The sequence below is a fragment of the Oncorhynchus nerka genome, linkage group LG6 (genome assembly GCF_034236695.1).
Source record: "Oncorhynchus nerka isolate Pitt River linkage group LG6, Oner_Uvic_2.0, whole genome shotgun sequence".
In the NCBI taxonomy this organism is placed as follows: domain Eukaryota; kingdom Metazoa; phylum Chordata; class Actinopteri; order Salmoniformes; family Salmonidae; genus Oncorhynchus; species Oncorhynchus nerka.
Window position 1 is genome coordinate 92,943,065 of NC_088401.1, and position 23,090 is coordinate 92,966,154.

At 43.6% G+C, this 23,090-nt stretch overlaps 1 protein-coding gene across 1 annotated transcript in view; it reads right to left on the bottom strand.

The window, feature by feature from the left end:
- Positions 1-22,294, bottom strand: part of si:ch211-153b23.4 (uncharacterized protein LOC335392 homolog) — a 28,305-nt gene extending 6,011 nt beyond the window's left edge. The window contains exons 1-4 of the mRNA XM_065020023.1: positions 22,190-22,294; positions 21,514-21,627; positions 3,337-3,545; positions 1-298 (exon numbers count right to left, since the gene is read on the bottom strand). The exon at positions 1-298 is cut by the window's left edge and continues 720 nt beyond it. Coding sequence (XP_064876095.1) covers positions 1-298; positions 3,337-3,545; positions 21,514-21,627; positions 22,190-22,250 — 682 coding nt within the window. The 5' untranslated portion in view covers positions 22,251-22,294. The remainder of the gene's footprint in view (positions 299-3,336; positions 3,546-21,513; positions 21,628-22,189) is intronic.
- Positions 22,295-23,090: the final 796 nt, after the last annotated feature.

Below are 23,090 nucleotides of genomic sequence, written 5' to 3' on the forward strand. Positions count from 1 at the left end.
ACACACTGGCAGACAGGAGGTTCATCACCAGGCCTACAGGTACCACGTCGTTACAGTCCTCTGGAACTCTGGACCCCTGAACCCCAGCCCTCCTCTTCTTCAGCCGTGTCCCAGGAGCCTCCACTCTACCTCGGGTGATAAAGGAGAGCAGGCGGCCACAGCCGAAGTACGCCCCCACCAGAGTGGCCAGCAGGTAGCAGGCGGCGGTGGCAGACTGGCCGAAGCCCGGGGAGGAGAGACCGGCGATTTGGTGCCCACAAGCCAGACTGATAGAGAGGGTGATGATAAAGAAGACCACCTACAATACAACCATACAATATAACTATATAATACAACCACAAATTACAATCAAATACAACAATAAAACACAACAACACAATACAATGCAATTAAACAATACCATACAACAATACAAATGATATGGTCTATATGTGTATTTGTATTTATTATGGATCCCATTGCTTCCTGACAAGGCAGCAGCTACTCTTCCTGGGGTTTATTATGGATCCCATTAGTTCCTGCCAAGGCAGCAGCTACTCTTCCTGGGGTTTATTATGGATCCCCATTAGTTACTGCCAAGGCAGCAGCTACTCTTCCTGGGGTTTATTATGGATCCCCATTAGTTCCTGCCAAGGCAGCAGGTACTCTACCTGAGGTTTATTATGGATCCCCATTAGTTCCTGTCAAGGCAGCAGCTACTCTTCCTGGGGTTTATTATGGATCCCCATTAGTTCCTGTCAAGGCAGCAGCTACTCTTCCTGGGGGTTTATTATGGATCCCCATTAGTTCTGCCAAGGCGGCAGCTACTCTTCCTGGGGTTTATTATGGATCCCCATTAGTTCCTGTCAAGGCAGCAGCTACTCTTCCTGGGGTTTATTATGGATCCCCATTAGTTCCTGTCAAAGCAGCAGCTACTCTTCCTGGGGTTTATTATGGAACCCCATTAGTTCTGCCAAGGCAGCAGCTACTCTTCCTGGGGTTTATTATGGATCCCCATTAGTTCCTGGCAAGGCAGCAGCTACTCTTCCTGTGGTTTATTATGGATCCCCATTAGTTCCTGCCAAGGCACTAGCTACTCTTCCTGGGGGTTATTATGGATCCCCATTAGTTCTGCCAAGGCAGCAGCTACTCTTCCTGGTGTTTATTATGGATCCCCATTAGTTCCTGCCAAGGCAGCAGCTACTCTTCCTGGGGTTTATTATGGATCCCCATTAGTTCTGCCAAGGCAGCAGCTAATCTACCTGGGGTTTATTATGGATCCCCATTAGTTCCTGACAAGGCAGCAGCTACTCTTCCTGGGGTTTATTATGGATCCCCATTAGTTACTGCCAAGGCAGCAGCTACTCTTCCTGGGGTTTATTATGGATCCCCATTAGTTCCTGCCAAGGCAGCAGGTACTCTACCTGAGGTTTATTATGGATCCCCATTAGTTCCTGTCAAGGCAGCAGCTACTCTTCCTGGGGTTTATTATGGATCCCCATTAGTTCCTGTCAAGGCAGCAGCTACTCTTCCTGGGGGTTTATTATGGATCCCCATTAGTTCTGCCAAGGCGGCAGCTACTCTTCCTGGGGTTTATTATGGATCCCCATTAGTTCCTGTCAAGGCAGCAGCTACTCTTCCTGGGGTTTATTATGGATCCCCATTAGTTCCTGTCAAAGCAGCAGCTACTCTTCCTGGGGTTTATTATGGAACCCCATTAGTTCTGCCAAGGCAGCAGCTACTCTTCCTGGGGTTTATTATGGATCCCCATTAGTTCCTGGCAAGGCAGCAGCTACTCTTCCTGTGGTTTATTATGGATCCCCATTAGTTCCTGCCAAGGCACTAGCTACTCTTCCTGGGGGTTATTATGGATCCCCATTAGTTCTGCCAAGGCAGCAGCTACTCTTCCTGGTGTTTATTATGGATCCCCATTAGTTCCTGCCAAGGCAGCAGCTACTCTTCCTGGGGTTTATTATGGATCCCCATTAGTTCTGCCAAGGCAGCAGCTACTCTACCTGGGGTTTATTATGGATCCCCATTAGTTCCTGCCAAGGCAGCAGCTACTCTTCCTGGGGTTTATTATGGATCCCCATTAGTTCCTGCCAAGGCAGCAGCTACTCTTCCTGGGGTTTATTATGGATCCCCATTAGTTCCTGCCAAGGCAGCAGCTACTCTTCCTGGGGTTTATTATGGATCTCCATTAGTTCCTGCCAAGGCAGCAGCTACTCTTCCTGGGGGTTTATTATGGATCCCCATTAGTTCTGCCAAGGCAGCAGCTACTCTACCTGGGGTTTATTATGGATCCCCATTAGTTCTGCCAAGGCAGCAGCTACTCTACCTGGGGTTTATTATGGATCCCCATTAGTTCTGCCAAGGCAGCAGCTACTCTTCCTGGGGTTTATTATGGATCCCCATTAGTTCTGCCAAGGCAGCAGCTACTCTACCTGGGGTTTATTATGGATCCACATTAGTTCTGCCAAGGCAGCAGCTACTCTTCCTGGGGTTTATTATGGATCCACATTAGTTCCTGCCAAGGCAGCAGCTACTCTTCCTGGGGGTTTATTATGGATCCCCATTAGTTCCTGCCAAGGCAGCAGCTACTCTACCTGGGGTTTATTATGGATCCCCATTAGTTCCTGCCAAGGCAGCAGCTACTCTTCCTGGGGTTTATTATGGATCCCCATTAGTTCCTGCCAAGGCAGCAGCTACTCTTCCTGGGGTTTATTATGGATCCCCATTAGTTCCTGCCAAGGCAGCAGCTACTCTTCCTGGGGTTTATTATGGATCTCCATTAGTTCCTGCCAAGGCAGCAGCTACTCTTCCTGGGGGTTTATTATGGATCCCCATTAGTTCTGCCAAGGCAGCAGCTACTCTACCTGGGGTTTATTATGGATCCCCATTAGTTCTGCCAAGGCAGCAGCTACTCTACCTGGGGTTTATTATGGATCCCCATTAGTTCTGCCAAGGCAGCAGCTACTCTTCCTGGGGTTTATTATGGATCCCCATTAGTTCTGCCAAGGCAGCAGCTACTCTACCTGGGGTTTATTATGGATCCACATTAGTTCTGCCAAGGCAGCAGCTACTCTACCTGGGGTCCAGCAAAAATTAAGGCCGTTATACAATTTTAAAAACATTATTACAGTGAATAACAGACATTTTACTTTGCTTAGAGTTGCCAAATTCCAGTAACTTTCCCAAAAATGTCCCAGTTTACAGAAATCCTGATTGGAGGATTCCTGGAATTGCGAGGGCATAAGCAGAAAGTCCAGGAATCCTTTAACCAGGATTTCTGGAAAAGGTCCAAGTTACGAGAATTGTTGAAACCTACTTCCCCCCCAGATAGCACACATTACACACCTCTCTCTGGAAGAGCGAGACTATAGCCAGGATGAGGAGGGCCAGGGTGAAGGCTGCAAGACCAGGGACCAGAGAGGTCCTCAGCTCTGTGGCCCCCAACACCCGCTCCCCAACCAGCAGGTAGACCAGGCCGGATCCACCCCAAAGGGCCGACACTGTCAGACACACACTTGAGAACAAACGGGACTGGGACAAGCTGCGTCGCACACCTGGTGGGAGGGAGGGAGGGGGGGGGGGGGATAGTTGTTTATGTCTAGCTGAAACAGTAGGTAGGGCACTAGAGTAGGGTTATTATGGGTAATAAACAGTAGGTAGTCTACCAGAGTAGGGTTATTATGGGTAATAAACAGTAGGTAGTCTACCAGAGTAGGGTTAGGGTTATTATGGGTAATAAACAGTAGCTAGGGCACCAGAGTAGGTTTATTATGGGTAATAAACAGTAGGTAGTCTACCAGAGTAGGGTTATTATGGGTAATAAACAGTAGGTAGTCTACCAGAGTAGGGTTATTATGGGTGATAAACAGTAGGTAGTCTACCAGAGTAGGGTTATTATGGGTAATAAACAGTAGGTAGTCTACCAGAGTAGGGTTATTATGGGTAATAAACAGTAGGTAGTCTACCAGAGTAGGGTTATTATGGGTAATAAACAGTAGCTAGGGCACCAGAGTAGGGTTAGGGTTATTATGGGTAATAAACAGTACGTAGTCTACCAGAGTAGGGTTATTATGGGTAATAAACAGTAGGTAGTCTACCAGAGTAGGGTTAGGGTTATTATGAGTAATAAACAGTAGGTAGTCTACCAGAGTAGGGTTAGGGTTATTATGGGTAATAAACAGTAGGTAGTCTACCAGAGTAGGGTTATTATGGGTAATAAACAGTAGGTAGTCTACCAGAGTAGGGTTAGGGTTATTATGGGTAATAAACAGTAGGTAGTCTACCAGAGTAGGGTTATTATGGGTAATAAACAGTAGGTAGTCTACCAGAGTAGGGTTATTATGGGTAATAAACAGTAGCTAGGGCACCAGAGTAGGGTTATTATGGGTAATAAACAGTAGGTAGTCTACCAGAGTAGGGTTATTATGGGTAATAAACAGTAGGTAGTCTACCAGAGTAGGGTTAGGGTTATTATGGGTAATAAACAGTAGGTAGTCTACCAGAGTAGGGTTATTATGGGTAATAAACAGTAGGTAGTCTACCAGAGTAGGGTTAGGGTTATTATGGGTAATAAACAGTAGCTAGGGCACCAGCGTAGGGTTATTATGGGTAATAAACAGTAGCTAGGGCACCAGAGTAGGGTTAGGGTTATTATGGGTAATAAACAGTAGGTAGTCTACCAGAGTAGGGTTATTATGGGTAATAAACAGTAGGTAGTCTACCAGAGTAGGGTTAGGGTTATTATGGGTAATAAACAGTAGGTAGTCTACCAGAGTAGGGTTAGGGTTATTATGGGTAATAAACAGTAGGTAGTCTACCAGAGTAGGGTTATTATGGGTAATAAACAGTAGGTAGGGCACCAGAGTAGGGTTAGGGTTATTATGGGTAATAAACAGTAGGTAGTCTACCAGAGTAGGGTTATTATGGGTAATAAACAGTAGGTAGTCTACCAGAGTAGGGTTATTATGGGTAATAAACAGTAGGTAGTCTACCAGAGTAGGGTTAGGGTTATTATGGGTAATAAACAGTAGGTAGTCTACCAGAGTAGGGTTATTATGGGTAATAAACAGTAGGTAGTCTACCAGAGTAGGGTTACTATGGGTAATAACCAGTAGGTAGTCTACCAGAGTAGGGTTAGGGTTATTATGGGTAATAAACAGTAGGTAGTCTACCAGAGTAGGGTTAGGGTTATTATGAGTAATAAACAGTAGGTAGTCTACCAGAGTAGGGTTATTATGGGTAATAAACAGTAGGTAGTCTACCAGAGTAGGGTTAGGGTTATTATGGGTAATAAACAGTAGGTAGTCTACCAGAGTAGGGTTATTATGGGTAATAAACAGTAGGTAGTCTACCAGAGTAGGGTTAGGGTTATTATGGGTAATAAACAGTAGGTAGTCTACCACAGTAGGGTTAGGGTTATTATGGGTAATAAACAGTAGGTAGTCTACCAGAGTAGGGTTATTATGGGTGATAAACAGTAGGTAGTCTACCAGAGTAGGGTTATTATGGGTAATAAACAGTAGGTAGTCTACCAGAGTAGGGTTATTATGGGTAATAAACAGTAGGTAGTCTACCAGAGTAGGGTTATTATGGGTAATAAACAGTAGCTAGGGCACCAGAGTAGGGTTAGGGTTATTATGGGTAATAAACAGTACGTAGTCTACCAGAGTAGGGTTATTATGGGTAATAAACAGTAGGTAGTCTACCAGAGTAGGGTTAGGGTTATTATGAGTAATAAACAGTAGGTAGTCTACCAGAGTAGGGTTAGGGTTATTATGGGTAATAAACAGTAGGTAGTCTACCAGAGTAGGGTTATTATGGGTAATAAACAGTAGGTAGTCTACCAGAGTAGGGTTAGGGTTATTATGGGTAATAAACAGTAGGTAGTCTACCAGAGTAGGGTTATTATGGGTAATAAACAGTAGCTAGGGCACCAGAGTAGGGTTATTATGGGTAATAAACAGTAGGTAGTCTACCAGAGTAGGGTTATTATGGGTAATAAACAGTAGGTAGTCTACCAGAGTAGGGTTAGGGTTATTATGGGTAATAAACATTTTACATTTTACATTTAAGTCATTTAGCAGACGCTCTTATCCAGAGCGACTTACAAATTGGTGCATTCACCTTAAGACATCCAGTGGAACAGCCACTTTACAATAGTGCATCTAAATCTTTTAAGGGGGGGGAGGGTGAGAAGGATTACTTTATCCTATCCTAGGTATTCCTGAAAGAGGTGGGGTTTCAGGTGTCTCCGGAAGGTGGTGATTGACTCCGCTGTCCTGGCGTCGTGAGGGAGTTTGTTCCACCATTGGGGGCCAGAGTAGGAACAGTTTTGACTGGGCTGCGCGGGAATACTTCCTCAGTGGTAGGGAGGCGAGCAGGCCAGAGGTGGATGAACGCAGTGCCCTTGTTTGGGTGTAGGGCCTGATCAGAGCCTGGAGGTACTGAGGTGCCGTTCCCCTCACAGCTCCAGGCAAGCACCATGGTCTTGTAGCGGATGCGAGCTTCAACTGGAAGCCAGTGGAGAGAGCGGAGGAGCGGGGTGACGTGAGAGAACTTGGGAAGGTTGAACACCAGACGGGCTGCGGCGTTCTGGATGAGTTGTAGGGGTTTTATGGCACAGGCAGGGAGCCCAGCCAACAGCGAGTTGCAGTAATCCAGACGGGAGATGACAAGTGCCTGGATTAGGACCTGCGCTGCTTCCTGTGTGAGGCAGGGTCGTACTCTGCGGATGTTGTAGAGCATGAACCTACAAGAACGGGCCACCGCCTTGATGTTAGTTGAGAACGACAGGGTGTTGTCCAGGATCACGCCAAGGTTCTTAGCGCTCTGGGAGGAGGACACAATGGAGTTGTCAACCGTGATGGCGAGATCATGGAACGGGCAGTCCTTCCCCGGGAGGAAGAGCAGCTCCGTCTTGCCGAGGTTCAGCTTGAGTTATTTTTTTTTGGGTTGGGTTATTATGGGTAATAAACAGTACGTAGTCTACCAGAGTAGGGTTAGGGTTATTATGAGTAATAAACAGTAGGTAGTCTACCAGAGTAGGGTTAGGGTTATTATGGGTAATAAACAGTAGGTAGTCTACCAGAGTAGGGTTATTATGGGTAATAAACAGTAGGTAGTCTACCAGAGTAGGGTTAGGGTTATTATGGGTAATAAACAGTAGGTAGTCTACCAGAGTAGGGTTATTATGGGTAATAAACAGTAGGTAGTCTACCAGAGTAGGGTTATTATGGGTAATAAACAGTAGGTAGTCTACCAGAGTAGGGTTAGGGTTATTATGGGTAATAAACAGTAGCTAGGGCACCAGAGTAGGGTTATTATGGGTAATAAACAGTAGCTAGGGCACCAGAGTAGGGTTAGGGTTATTATGGGTAATAAACAGTAGGTAGTCTACCAGAGTAGGGTTATTATGGGTAATAAACAGTAGGTAGTCTACCAGAGTAGGGTTAGGGTTATTATGGGTAATAAACAGTAGGTAGTCTACCAGAGTAGGGTTAGGGTTATTATGGGTAATAAACAGTAGGTAGTCTACCAGAGTAGGGTTATTATGGGTAATAAACAGTAGGTAGTCTACCAGAGTAGGGTTATTATGGGTAATAAACAGTAGCTAGGGCACCAGAGTAGGGTTAGGGTTATTATGGGTAATAAACAGTAGGTAGTCTACCAGAGTAGGGTTATTATGAGTAATAAACAGTAGGTAGGGCACCAGAGTAGGGTTAGGGTTATTATGGGTAATAAACAGTAGGTAGTCTACCAGAGTAGGGTTATTATGAGTAATAAACCCTACTTGCGCACTTCCGGGTTGGAGCGAGCGGTCGCATCTGCACTCGGTCCGCAGGTAGTATTACATTTCATTACATTTCATTATAGTACAACGGTTTGATTTGTCTAATCTTATCAATTTCTTCTTAGCTAGCTACACAGCCGTCTTTGTTTCATAGATAATTGCGTAATTATCGTAGGTCTAGTCTACACTGCCCTGCAGCTAGCCAGCTAGCTAACGTCCACCGTTAGCTGTAATCCACCGTCTACCGATTAGCAGCACAACTATTACACTCAACCGAACGACTTGATTAGTGTAGTGTTAGCTAGCTACATAGTTGTCTTTGCTGTCTTAGGTAGTCTACCCAAGATAATTGTGTAGTTTAGAGTGTTAGTTTTATGGGTCCTTAACATAGGAGACTCTGCTAGCTAGCCAACAGCTAGCCAACGTCTACCGAACAGAACTTCTGCACTCAACAAGTCGCATTTCGCTTCGCTCCACAGGTAGTATCACATTTTTCATTTATTTCATTACAGTACAACGGTATTTGTTTGATCGGCTAGCTACATAGCTAGCTACACAGCCGTCTTTGTATCAAAGATAATTGTGTAGTCTAGAGCGACTTCCTAGGTTAGTTAGCCAGCTATTGTCGTTCTTTTAACGCAACGTAACGTAATCAACACTGCTAGCTAGCTAGCCCCGAATAACAGCACAGTAGAAACTATTACACTCAACGGAACGGATTAGTTAGTGTCAACAACGCAGCCAATGCCAACTAGCCTACTTAGTCAACAACGCAGCCTCTGCCAGCTAGCCTACTTCAGCAGTACTGTATCATTTTAATCATTTTAGTCAATAAGATTCTTGCTACGTAAGCTTAACTCTCTGAACACTCGTGACGTGTAGTCCACTTGTCATTCCAATCTCCTTTGCATTAGCGTAGCCTCTTGTGTAGCCTGTCAACTATGTGTCTGTCTATCCCTGTTCTCTCCTCTCTGCACAGACCATACAAACGTAGCGTAGCCACCCTAATCTGGTGGTCCCAGCGCGCACGACCCACGTGGAGTTCCAGGTCTCCGGTAGCCTCTGGAACTGCCGATCTGCGGCCAACAAGGCAGAGTTCATCTCCGCCTATGTCTCCCTCCAGTCCCTCGACTTCTTGGCACTGACGGAAACATGGATCACCACAGACAACACTGCTACTCCTACTGCTCTCTCTTCGTCTGCCCACGTGTTCTCGCACACCCCGAGAGCTTCTGGTCAGCGGGGTGGTGGCACCGGGATCCTCATCTCTCCCAAGTGGTCATTCTCTCTTTCTCCCCTTACCCATCTGTCTATCGCCTCCTTTGAATTCCATGCTGTCACAGTTACCAGCCCTTTCAAGCTTAACATCCTTATCATTTATCGCCCTCCAGGTTCCCTCGGAGAGTTCATCAATGAGCTTGATGCCTTGATAAGCTCCTTTCCTGAGGACGGCTCACCTCTCACAGTTCTGGGCGACTTTAACCTCCCCACGCCTACCTTTGACTCATTCCTCTCTGCCTCCTTCTTTCCACTCCTCTCCTCTTTTGACCTCACCCTCTCACCTTCCCCCTACTCACAAGGCAGGAAATACGCTCGACCTCATCTTTACTAGATGCTGTTCTTCCACTAACCTCGTTGCAACTCCCCTCCAAGTCTCCGACCACTACCTTGTATCCTTTTCCCTCTCGCTCTCATCCAACACTTCCCACTGCCCCTACTCGGATGGTATCGCGCCGTCCCAACCTTCGCTCTCTCTCCCCCGCTTCTCTCTCCTCTTCCATCCTATCATCTCTTCCCTCTGCTCAAACCTTCTCCAACCTATCTCCTGATTCTGCCTCCTCAACCCTCCTCTCCTCCCTTTCTGCATCCTTTGACTCTCTATGTCCCCTATCCTCCAGGCCGGCTCGGTCCTCCCCTCCCGCTCCGTGGCTCGACGACTCATTGCGAGCTCACAGAACAGGGCTCCGGGCAGCCGAGCGGAAATGGAGGAAAACCGCCTCCCTGCGGACCTGACATCCTTTCACTCCCTCCTCTCTACATTTTCCTCTTCTCTCTCTGCTGCTAAAGCCACTTTCTACCACTCTAAATTCCAAGCATCTGCCTCTAACCCTAGGAAGCTCTTTGCAACCTTCTCCTCCCTCCTGAATCCTCCTCCCCTCCCCCCTCCTCCCTCTCTGCAGATGACTTCGTCAACCATTTTGAAAAGAAGGTCGACGACATCCGATCCTCGTTTGCTAAGTCAAAACGACACCGCTGGTTCTGCTCACACTGCCCTACCCTGTGCTCTGACCTCTTTCTCCCCTCTCTCTCCAGATGAAATCTCGCGTCTTGTGACGGCCGGCCGCCCTACAACCTGCCCGCTTGACCCTATCCCCTCCTCTCTTCTCCAGACCATTTCCGGAGACCTCCTCCCTTACCTCACCTCGCTCATCAACTCATCCCTGACCGCTGGCTACGTCCCTTCCGTCTTCAAGAGAGCGAGAGTTGCACCCCTTCTGAAAAAACCTACACTCGATCCCTCCGATGTCAACAACTACAGACCAGTATCCTTCTTTCTTTTCTCTCCAAAACTCTTGAACGTGCCGTCCTTGGCCAGCTCTCCCGCTATCTCTCTCAGAATGACCTTCTTGATCCAAATCAGTCAGGTTTCAAGACTAGTCATTCAACTGAGACTGCTCTTCTCTGTATCACGGAGGCGCTCCGCACTGCTAAAGCTAACTCTCTCTCCTCTGCTCTCATCCTTCTAGACCTATCGGCTGCCTTCGATACTGTGAACCATCAGATCCTCCTCTCCACCCTCTCCGAGTTGGGCATCTCCGGCGCGGCCCACGCTTGGATTGCGTCCTACCTGACAGGTCGCTCCTACCAGGTGGCGTGGCGAGTCCGTCTCCACACCACGTGCTCTCACCACTGGTGTCCCCCAGGGCTCTGTTCTAGGCCCTCTCCTATTCTCGCTATACACCAAGTCACTTGGCTCTGTCATAACCTCACATGGTCTCTCCTATCATTGCTATGGGAATAAACAATTAATCTTCTCCTTTCCCCCTTCTGATGACCAGGTGGCGAATCGCATCTCTGCATGTCTGGCAGACATATCCGTGTGGATGACGGATCACCACCTAGCTGAACCTCGGCAAGACGGAACTGCTCTTCCTCCCGGGGAAGGACTGCCCGTTCCATGATCTCGCCATCACGGTTGACAACTCCATTGTGTCCTCCTCCCAGAGCGCTAAGAACCTTGGCGTGATCCTGGACAACACCCTGTCGTTCTCAACTAACATCAAGGCGGTGGCCCGTTCCTGTAGGTTCATGCTCTACAACATCCGCAGAGTACGACCCTGCCTCACACAGGAAGCGGCGCAGGTCCTAATCCAGGCACTTGTCATCTCCCGTCTGGATTACTGCAACTCGCTGTTGGCTGGGCTCCCTGCCTGTGCCATTATGGGTACAACTCATCCAACGCCGCAGCCCGTCTGGTGTTCAACCTTCCCAAGTTCTCTCACGTCACCCCGCTCCTCCGCTCCCTCCACTGGCTTCCAGTTATTCGCATCCGCTACAAGACCATGGTGCTTGCCTACGGAGCTGTGAGGGGAACGGCACCTCAGTACCTCCAGGCTCTGATCAGGCCCTACACCCAAACAAGGGCACTGCGTTCATCCACCTCTGGCCTGCTCGCCTCCCTACCACTGAGGAAGTACAGTTCCCGCTCAGCCCAGTCAAAACTGTTCGCTGCTCTGGCCCCCAATGGTGGAACAAACTCCCTCACGACGCCAGGACAGCGGAGTCAATCACCACCTTCCGGAGACACCTGAAACCCCACCTCTTTAAGGAATACCTAGGATAGGATAAAGTAATCCCTCTCACCCCCTCCCCTGAAAAGATTTAGATGCACTACTGTTCCACTGGAGGTCATAAGGTGAATGCACCAATTTGTAAGTCGCTCTGGATAAGAGCGTCTGCTAAATGACTTAAATGTAAATGTAAATGTAAATAAACAGTAGCTAGGGCACCAGAGTAGGGTTAGGGTTATTATGAGTAATAAACAGTAGGTAGTCTACCAGAGTAGGGTTATTATGGGTAATAAACAGTAGGTAGTCTACCAGAGTAGGGTTAGGGTTATTATGGGTAATAAACAGTAGGTAGTCTACCAGAGTAGGGTTATTATGGGTAATAAACAGTAGGTAGGGCACCAGAGTAGGGTTAGGGTTATTATGGGTAATAAACAGTAGGTAGGGCACCAGAGTAGGGTTAGGGTTATTATGGGTAATAAACAGTAGGTAGTCTACCAGTAGTAGGGTTATTATGGGTAATAAACAGTAGGTAGTCTACCAGAGTAGGGTTATTATGGGTAATAAACAGTAGGTAGTCTACCAGAGTAGGGTTAGGGTTATTATGGGTAATAAACAGTAGGTAGTCTACCAGAGTAGGGTTATTATGGGTAATAAACAGTAGGTAGGGCACCAGAGTAGGGTTAGGGTTATTATGGGTAATAAACAGTAGGTAGGGCACCAGAGTAGGGTTAGGGTTATTATGGGTAATAAACAGTAGGTAGTCTACCAGAGTAGGGTTATTATGGGTAATAAACAGTAGGTAGTCTACCAGAGTAGGGTTATTATGGGTAATAAACAGTAGGTAGTCTACCAGAGTAGGGTTAGGGTTATTATGGGTAATAAACAGTAGGTAGTCTACCAGAGTAGGGTTATTATGGGTAATAAACAGTAGGTAGTCTACCAGAGTAGGGTTAGGGTTATGGGTAATAACCAGTAGGTAGTCTACCAGAGTAGGGTTAGGGTTATTATGGGTAATAAACAGTAGGTAGTCTACCAGAGTAGGGTTAGGGTTATTATGGGTAATAAACAGTAGGTAGTCTACCAGAGTAGGGTTATTATGGGTAATAAACAGTAGGTAGTCTACCAGAGTAGGGTTAGGGTTATTATGGGTAATAAACAGTAGGTAGTCTACCAGAGTAGGGTTATTATGGGTAATAAACAGTAGGTAGTCTACCAGAGTAGGGTTAGGGTTATTATGGGTAATAAACAGTAGGTAGTCTACCACAGTAGGGTTAGGGTTATTATGGGTAATAAACAGTAGGTAGTCTACCAGAGTAGGGTTATTATGGGTGATAAACAGTAGGTAGTCTACCAGAGTAGGGTTATTATGGGTAATAAACAGTAGGTAGTCTACCAGAGTAGGGTTAGGGTTATGGGTAATAAACAGTAGGTAGTCTACCAGAGTAGGGTTATTATGGGTAATAAACAGTAGGTAGGGCACCAGAGTAGGGTTAGGGTTATTATGGGTAATAAACAGTAGGTAGTCTACCAGAGTAGGGTTATTATGGGTAATAAACAGTAGGTAGTCTACCAGAGTAGGGTTAGGGTTATTATGGGTAATAAACAGTAGGTAGTCTACCAGAGTAGGGTTAGGGTTATTATGGGTAATAAACAGTAGGTAGTCTACCAGAGTAGGGTTATTATGGGTAATAAACAGTAGGTAGTCTACCAGAGTAGGGTTAGGGTTATTATGGGTAATAAACAGTAGGTAGTCTACCAGAGTAGGGTTATTATGGGTAATAAACAGTAGCTAGGCACCAGAGTAGGGTTATTATGGGTAATAAACAGTAGGTAGTCTACCAGAGTAGGGTTATTATGGGTAATAAACAGTAGGTAGTCTACCAGAGTAGGGTTAGGGTTATTATGGGTAATAAACAGTAGGTAGTCTACCAGAGTAGGGTTATTATGGGTAATAAACAGTAGGTAGTCTACCAGAGTAGGGTTAGGGTTATTATGGGTAATAAACAGTAGGTAGTCTACCAGAGTAGGGTTATTATGGGTAATAAACAGTAGGTAGGCACCAGAGTAGGGTTAGGGTTATTATGGGTAATAAACAGTAGGTAGTCTACCAGAGTAGGGTTATTATGGGTAATAAACAGTAGGTAGTCTACCAGAGTAGGGTTAGGGTTATTATGGGTAATAAACAGTAGGTAGTCTACCAGAGTAGGGTTAGGGTTATTATGGGTAATAAACAGTAGGTAGTCTACCAGAGTAGGGTTATTATGGGTAATAAACAGTAGGTAGTCTACCAGAGTAGGGTTATTATGGGTAATAAACAGTAGCTAGGGCACCAGAGTAGGGTTAGGGTTATTATGGGTAATAAACAGTAGGTAGTCTACCAGAGTAGGGTTATTATGAGTAATAAACAGTAGGTAGGGCACCAGAGTAGGGTTAGGGTTATTATGGGTAATAAACAGTAGGTAGTCTACCAGAGTAGGGTTATTATGAGTAATAAACAGAGTAGGGTTAGGGTTATTAGCTAGGGTCTACCAGAGTAGGGTTATTATGGGTAATAAACAGTAGGTAGTCTACCAGAGTAGGGTTATTATGGGTAATAAACAGTAGGTAGTCTACCAGAGTAGGGTTATTATGGGTAATAAACAGTAGGTAGTCTACCAGAGTAGGGTTATTATGGGTAATAAACAGTAGGTAGGGCACCAGAGTAGGGTTAGGGTTATTATGGGTAATAAACAGTAGGTAGTCTACCAGAGTAGGGTTATTATGGGTAATAAACAGTAGGTAGTCTACCAGAGTAGGGTTATTATGGGTAATAAACAGTAGGTAGTCTACCAGAGTAGGGTTAGGGTTATTATGGGTAATAAACAGTAGGTAGTCTACCAGAGTAGGGTTATTATGGGTAATAAACAGTAGGTAGTCACCAGAGTAGGGTTATTATGGGTAATAAACAGTAGGTAGTCTACCAGAGTAGGGTTATTATGGGTAATAAACAGTAGGTAGTCTACCAGAGTAGGGTTATTATGGGTAATAAACAGTAGGTAGTCTACCAGAGTAGGGTTAGGGTTATTATGGGTAATAAACAGTAGGTAGTCTACCAGAGTAGGGTTAGGGTTATTATGGGTAATAAACAGTAGGTAGTCTACCAGAGTAGGGTTATTATGGGTAATAAACAGTAGGTAGTCTACCAGAGTAGGGTTAGGGTTATTATGGGTAATAAACAGTAGGTAGTCTACCAGAGTAGGGTTATTATGGGTAATAAACAGTAGGTAGTCTACCAGAGTAGGGTTAGGGTTATTATGGGTAATAAACAGTAGGTAGTCTACCAGAGTAGGGTTAGGGTTATTATGGGTAATAAACAGTAGGTAGTCTACCAGAGTAGGGTTATTATGGGTAATAAACAGTAGGTAGTCTACCAGAGTAGGGTTATTATGGGTAATAAACAGTAGGTAGTCTACCAGAGTAGGGTTATTATGGGTAATAAACAGTAGGTAGTCTACCAGAGTAGGGTTATTATGGGTAATAAACAGTAGGTAGTCTACCAGAGTAGGGTTAGGGTTATTATGGGTAATAAACAGTAGGTAGTCTACCACAGTAGGGTTAGGGTTATTATGGGTAATAAACAGTAGGTAGTCTACCAGAGTAGGGTTATTATGGGTGATAAACAGTAGGTAGTCTACCAGAGTAGGGTTATTATGGGTAATAAACAGTAGGTAGTCTACCAGAGTAGGGTTATTATGGGTAATAAACAGTAGGTAGTCTACCAGAGTAGGGTTATTATGGGTAATAAACAGTAGCTAGGGCACCAGAGTAGGGTTAGGGTTATTATGGGTAATAAACAGTAGGTAGTCTACCAGAGTAGGGTTATTATGGGTAATAAACAGTAGGTAGTCTACCAGAGTAGGGTTAGGGTTATTATGGGTAATAAACAGTAGGTAGTCTACCAGAGTAGGGTTAGGGTTATTATGGGTAATAAACAGTAGGTAGTCTACCAGAGTAGGGTTATTATGGGTAATAAACAGTAGGTAGTCTACCAGAGTAGGGTTAGGGTTATTATGGGTAATAAACAGTAGGTAGTCTACCAGAGTAGGGTTATTATGGGTAATAAACAGTAGGTAGTCTACCAGAGTAGGGTTATTATGGGTAATAAACAGTAGCTAGGGCACCAGAGTAGGGTTATTATGGGTAATAAACAGTAGGTAGTCTACCAGAGTAGGGTTATTATGGGTAATAAACAGTAGGTAGTCTACCAGAGTAGGGTTAGGGTTATTATGGGTAATAAACAGTAGGTAGTCTACCAGAGTAGGGTTATTATGGGTAATAAACAGTAGGTAGTCTACCAGAGTAGGGTTAGGGTTATTATGGGTAATAAACAGTAGCTAGGGCACCAGCGTAGGGTTATTATGGGTAATAAACAGTAGCTAGGGCACCAGAGTAGGGTTAGGGTTATTATGGGTAATAAACAGTAGGTAGTCTACCAGAGTAGGGTTATTATGGGTAATAAACAGTAGGTAGTCTACCAGAGTAGGGTTAGGGTTATTATGGGTAATAAACAGTAGGTAGTCTACCAGAGTAGGGTTAGGGTTATTATGGGTAATAAACAGTAGGTAGTCTACCAGAGTAGGGTTATTATGGGTAATAAACAGTAGGTAGTCTACCAGAGTAGGGTTAGTATGGGTAATAAACAGTAGCTAGGGCACCAGAGTAGGGTTAGGGTTATTATGGGTAATAAACAGTAGGTAGTCTACCAGAGTAGGGTTATTATGAGTAATAAACAGTAGGTAGGGCACCAGAGTAGGGTTAGGGTTATTATGGGTAATAAACAGTAGGTAGTCTACCAGAGTAGGGTTATTATGAGTAATAAACAGTAGCTAGGGCACCAGAGTAGGGTTAGGGTTATTATGAGTAATAAACAGTAGGTAGTCTACCAGAGTAGGGTTATTATGGGTAATAAACAGTAGGTAGTCTACCAGAGTAGGGTTAGGGTTATTATGGGTAATAAACAGTAGGTAGTCTACCAGAGTAGGGTTATTATGGGTAATAAACAGTAGGTAGGGCACCAGAGTAGGGTTAGGGTTATTATGGGTAATAAACAGTAGGTAGTCTACCAGAGTAGGGTTATTATGGGTAATAAACAGTAGGTAGTCTACCAGAGTAGGGTTATTATGGGTAATAAACAGTAGGTAGTCTACCAGAGTAGGGTTAGGGTTATTATGGGTAATAAACAGTAGGTAGTCTACCAGAGTAGGGTTATTATGGGTAATAAACAGTAGGTAGTCTACCAGAGTAGGGTTACTATGGGTAATAACCAGTAGGTAGTCTACCAGAGTAGGGTTAGGGTTATTATGGGTAATAAACAGTAGGTAGTCTACCAGAGTAGGGTTAGGGTTATTATGAGTAATAAACAGTAGGTAGTCTACCAGAGTAGGGTTATTATGGGTAATAAACAGTAGGTAGTCACCAGAGTAGGGTTAGGTTATTATGGGTAATAAACAGTAGGTAGTCTACCAGAGTAGGGTTATTATGGGTAATAAACAGTAGGTAGTCTACCAGAGTAGGGTTAGGGTTATTATGGGTAATAAACAGTAGGTAGTCTACCACAGTAGGGTTAGGGTTATTATGGGTAATAAACAGTAGGTAGTCTACCAGAGTAGGGTTATTATGGGTGATAAACAGTAGGTAGTCTACCAGAGTAGGGTTATTATGGGTAATAAACAGTAGGTAGTCTACCAGAGTAGGGTTATTATGGGTAATAAACAGTAGGTAGTCTACCAGAGTAGGGTTATTATGGGTAATAAACAGTAGCTAGGGCACCAGAGTAGGGTTAGGGTTATTATGGGTAATAAACAGTACGTAGTCTACCAGAGTAGGGTTATTATGGGTAATAAACAGTAGGTAGTCTACCAGAGTAGGGTTAGGGTTATTATGAGTAATAAACAGTAGGTAGTCTACCAGAGTAGGGTTAGGGTTATTATGGGTAATAAACAGTAGGTAGTCTACCAGAGTAGGGTTATTATGGGTAATAAACAGTAGGTAGTCTACCAGAGTAGGGTTAGGGTTATTATGGGTAATAAACAGTAGGTAGTCTACCAGAGTAGGGTTATTATGGGTAATAAACAGTAGCTAGGGCACCAGAGTAGGGTTATTATGGGTAATAAACAGTAGGTAGTCTACCAGAGTAGGGTTATTATGGGTAATAAACAGTAGGTAGTCTACCAGAGTAGGGTTAGGGTTATTATGGGTAATAAACAGTAGGTAGTCTACCAGAGTAGGGTTATTATGGGTAATAAACAGTAGGTAGTCTACCAGAGTAGGGTTAGGGTTATTATGGGTAATAAACAGTAGCTAGGGCACCAGAGTAGGGTTATTATGGGTAATAAACAGTAGCTAGGGCACCAGAGTAGGGTTAGGGTTATTATGGGTAATAAACAGTAGGTAGTCTACCAGAGTAGGGTTATTATGGGTAATAAACAGTAGGTAGTCTACCAGAGTAGGGTTAGGGTTATTATGGGTAATAAACAGTAGGTAGTCTACCAGAGTAGGGTTAGGGTTATTATGGGTAATAAACAGTAGGTAGTCTACCAGAGTAGGGTTATTATGGGTAATAAACAGTAGGTAGTCTACCAGAGTAGGGTTATTATGGGTAATAAACAGTAGCTAGGGCACCAGAGTAGGGTTAGGGTTATTATGGGTAATAAACAGTAGGTAGTCTACCAGAGTAGGGTTATTATGAGTAATAAACAGTAGGTAGGGCACCAGAGTAGGGTTAGGGTTATTATGGGTAATAAACAGTAGGTAGTCTACCAGAGTAGGGTTATTATGGGTAATAAACAGTAGCTAGGGCACCAGAGTAGGGTTATTATGAGTAATAAACAGTAGGTAGTCTACCAGAGAGGGTTATTATGGGTAATAAACAGTAGGTAGTCTACCAGAGTAGGGTTAGGGTTATTATGGGTAATAAACAGTAGGTAGTCTACCAGAGTAGGGTTATTATGGGTAATAAACAGTAGGTAGGGCACCAGAGTAGGGTTAGGGTTATTATGGGTAATAAACAGTAGGTAGTCTACCAGAGTAGGGTTATTATGGGTAATAAACAGTAGGTAGTCTACCAGAGTAGGGTTATTATGGGTAATAAACAGTAGGTAGTCTACCAGAGTAGGGTTAGGGTTATTATGGGTAATAAACAGTAGGTAGTCTACCAGAGTAGGGTTATTATGGGTAATAAACAGTAGGTAGTCTACCAGAGTAGGGTTATTATGGGTAATAACCAGTAGGTAGTCTACCAGAGTAGGGTTATTATGGGTAATAAACAGTAGGTAGTCTACCAGAGTAGGGTTATTATGGGTAATAAACAGTAGGTAGTCTACCAGAGTAGGGTTAGGGTTATTATGGGTAATAAACAGTAGGTAGTCTACCAGAGTAGGGTTAGGGTTATTATGAGTAATAAACAGTAGGTAGTCTACCAGAGTAGGGTTATTATGGGTAATAAACAGTAGGTAGTCTACCAGAGTAGGGTTAGGGTTATTATGGGTAATAAACAGTAGGTAGTCTACCAGAGTAGGGTTATTATGGGTAATAAACAGTAGGTAGTCTACCAGAGTAGGGTTAGGGTTATTATGGGTAATAAACAGTAGGTAGTCTACCAGAGTAGGGTTATTATGGGTAATAAACAGTAGGTAGTCTACCAGAGTAGGGTTATTATGGGTAATAAACAGTAGGTAGTCTACCAGAGTAGGGTTAGGGTTATTATGGGTAATAAACAGTAGGTAGTCTACCAGAGTAGGGTTATTATGGGTAATAAACAGTAGGTAGTCTACCAGATAGGGTTATTATGGGTAATAAACAGTAGGTAGTCTACCAGAGTAGGGTTAGGGTTATTATGGGTAATAAACAGTAGGTAGTCTACCAGAGTAGGGTTATTATGGGTAATAAACAGTAGGTAGTCTACCAGAGTAGGGTTAGGGTTATTATGGGTGATAAACAGTAGGTAGTCTACCAGAGTAGGGTTAGGGTTATTATGAGTAATAAACAGTAGGTAGTCTACCAGAGTAGGGTTAGGGTTATTATGGGTAATAAACAGTAGGTAGTCTACCAGAGTAGGGTTATTATGGGTAATAAACAGTAGGTAGTCTACCAGAGTAGGGTTAGGGTTATTATGGGTAATAAACAGTAGGTAGTCTACCAGAGTAGGGTTATTATGGGTAATAAACAGTAGGTAGTCTACCAGAGTAGGGTTAGGGTTATTATGGGTAATAAACAGTAGGTAGTCTACCAGAGTAGGGTTAGGGTTATTATGGGTAATAAACAGTAGGTAGGGCACCAGAGTAGGGTTAGGGTTATTATGAGTAATAAACAGTAGGTAGTCTACCAAAGTAGGGTTAGGGTTATTATGGGTAATAAACAGTACGTTGTCTACCAGAGTAGGGTTAGGGTTATTATGGGTAATAAACAGTAGGTAGTCTACCAGAGGGTTAGGGTTATTATGAGTAATAAACAGTAGGTAGTCTACCAGAGTAGGGTTATTATGGGTAATAAACAGTAGGTAGTCTACCAGAGTAGGGTTATTATGGGTAATAAACAGTAGGTAGTCTACCAGAGTAGGGTTATTATGGGTAATAAACAGTAGGTAGTCTACCAGAGTAGGGTTATTATGGGTAATAAACAGTAGGTAGTCTACCAGAGTAGGGTTAGGGTTATTATGGGTAATAAACAGTAGGTAGTCTACCAGAGTAGGGTTATTATGGGTAATAAACAGTAGGTAGTCTACCAGAGTAGGGTTAGGGTTATTATGGGTAATAAACAGTAGCTAGGGCACCAGAGTAGGGTTATTATGGGTAATAAACAGTAGGTAGTCTACCAGAGTAGGGTTAGGGTTATTATGGGTAATAAACAGTTAGCACCAGAGTAGGGTTAGGTTATTATGGGTAATAAACAGTAGGTAGTCTACCAGTAGGGTTAGGGTTATTATGGGTAATAAACAGTAGGTAGTCTACCAGAGTAGGGTTAGGGTTATAGCAGAGTAGGGTTAGGGTTACCAGGTAAGTATGGGTAATAAACAGTAGGTAGTCTACCAGAGTAGGGTTAGGGTTATTATGGGTAATAAACAGTAGGTAGGTTAGGGTTATTATGGGTAATAAACAGTAGGTAGTCTACCAGAGTAGGGTTAGGGTTATTATGGGTAATAAACAGTAGGTAGTCTACCAGTAGTTAGGGTTATTATGGGTAATAAACAGTAGGTAGTCTACCAGAGTAGGGTTAGGGTTATTATGGGTAATAAACAGTAGGTAGTCTACCAGAGTAGGGTTAGGGTTATTATGGGTAATAAACAGTAGGTAGTCTACCAGTAGTTATTAGGGTTAGGGTTATTATGGGTAATAAACAGTAGGTAGTCTACCAGAGTAGGGTTAGGTTATTATGGGTAATAAACAGTAGGTAGTCTACCAGGTAATAAACAGTAGGTAGTTAGGGTTATTATGGGTAATAAACAGTAGGTAGTCTACCAGTAGGGTTATTATGGGTAATAAACAGTAGGTAGTCTACCAGAGTAGGGTTATTATGGGTAATAAACAGTAGGTAGTCTACCAGAGTAGGGTTAGGGTTATTATGGGTAATAAACAGTAGCTAGTCTACCAGAGTAGGGTTAGGGTTATTATGGGTAATAAACAGTAGGTAGTCTACCAGAGTAGGGTTATTATGGGTAATAAACAGTAGGTAGTCTACCAGAGTAGGGTTAGGGTTATTATGGGTAATAAACAGTAGCTAGTCTACCAGAGTAGGGTTAGGGTTATTATGGGTAATAAACAGTAGGTAGTCTACCAGAGTAGGGTTATTATGGGTAATAAACAGTAGGTAGTCTACCAGAGTAGGGTTAGGGTTATTATGAGTAATAAACAGTAGGTAGGGCACCAGAGTAGGGTTATTATGGGTAATAAACAGTAGATAGGGTACCAGAGTAGGCCAAGAGGGCAGCGATGATAAGCAGTAGAACCCCCAGTGCAGTATGGGGGATGAGGGATTTTTCAGGAGAGCTGCCATAGTTATTCACCAGCAGCAGTAGAGAACCTGCAGGGTTCAACAACAGGTCAGAAGACATCAGGCTTCAGACCACACAAACTCACACAAAAAAAACATTGTTTGACAAGAAGCCATGAACACAGAGCCATATTCGCCCTCTATTGGCCAAGTTTTTGTACTGCAACTTGCCGATGCTCCGGACCACTCTCCCTCACATCTCTCATGAAGTCTATTTTGAGAATCAGCCTGCATAATACATATAATATAAACCTTCTGACACATTTTTTTGTGATCACAATATTTTATATGAGACCTATAAGGATCATCAAAATAAAGCGAAAATAAGATAACGACATTAAAAAAGCCCCACTCTTTTTTTGGATCAAATATATTCGAGTGGGACCTAACTGTTGTTATCTTATTTACTCTGTATTTTCATTGTCGGGGACCATGCCAAGTATTGTTTTTATGATCAACTTCTCATTGCTTCATCAACTCAATAATATATTTATTTTACAATATATTTAAATCGTAAGACACAGCTAATTCTTTTAAAGGTTTTAGGCTAAATAAAAAGTAGAACCCATCAGAAATCTAAATGTTCACTCACCGCCGGAGATACCGAGGATGCCCACGGAGAAATGAAGCGATTCTGCCTCGAGCTCAGCCATCACCGGAGTGTCTAATTAATGCACGCGCCACGGAGCGCTCTGAGGTTATAAATGCTGTCCGGTGATCTTACGTCATTCTCTCTACTTGTTACAGGATATGGCGCGGTGATTCACCCAAGTGACGCTTCTGATACCTCTCACCAAGTCACCCAACTTCTTCATAGAGACTTAAAATAAGGGTTCAAATATGGAGGGCCAAAAGGTTCAAATCGTCTTTCCTGGTACAGGTCTTAACACTTGTAATTATCATTTTTTGTACATGTGAAATTTGAGCCTGTCCAGTGTGCTTACAGGTGATTAGAACGCTTGTTATGGTCATTTTTACACACGTTCATTACACCTGTTCAGTGTTCATTACACCTGTTCAGTGTTCATTATACCTGTTCAGTGTTCATTACACCTGTTCATTATACCTGTTCAGTGTTCATTACACCTGTTCAGTGTTCATTATACCTGTTCAGTGTTCATTACACCTGTTCAGTGTTCATTACACCTGTTCATTATACCTGTTCAGTGTTCATTACACCTGTTCAGTGTTCATTACACCTGTTCAGTGTTCATTATACCTGTTCAGTGTTCATTACACCTGTTCAGTGTTCATTATACCTGTTCAGTGTTCATTACACCTGTTCAGTGTTCATTACACCTGTTCATTACACCAGTTCAGTGTTCATTACACCTGTTCCGTGTTCATTACACCTGTTCATTACACCTGTTCAGTGTTCATTACACCAGTTCAGTGTTCATTACACCTGTTCAGTGTTCATTACACCTGTTCAGTGTTCATTACACCTGTTCATTACACCTGTTCAGTGTTCATTACACGTGTTCAGTGTTCAT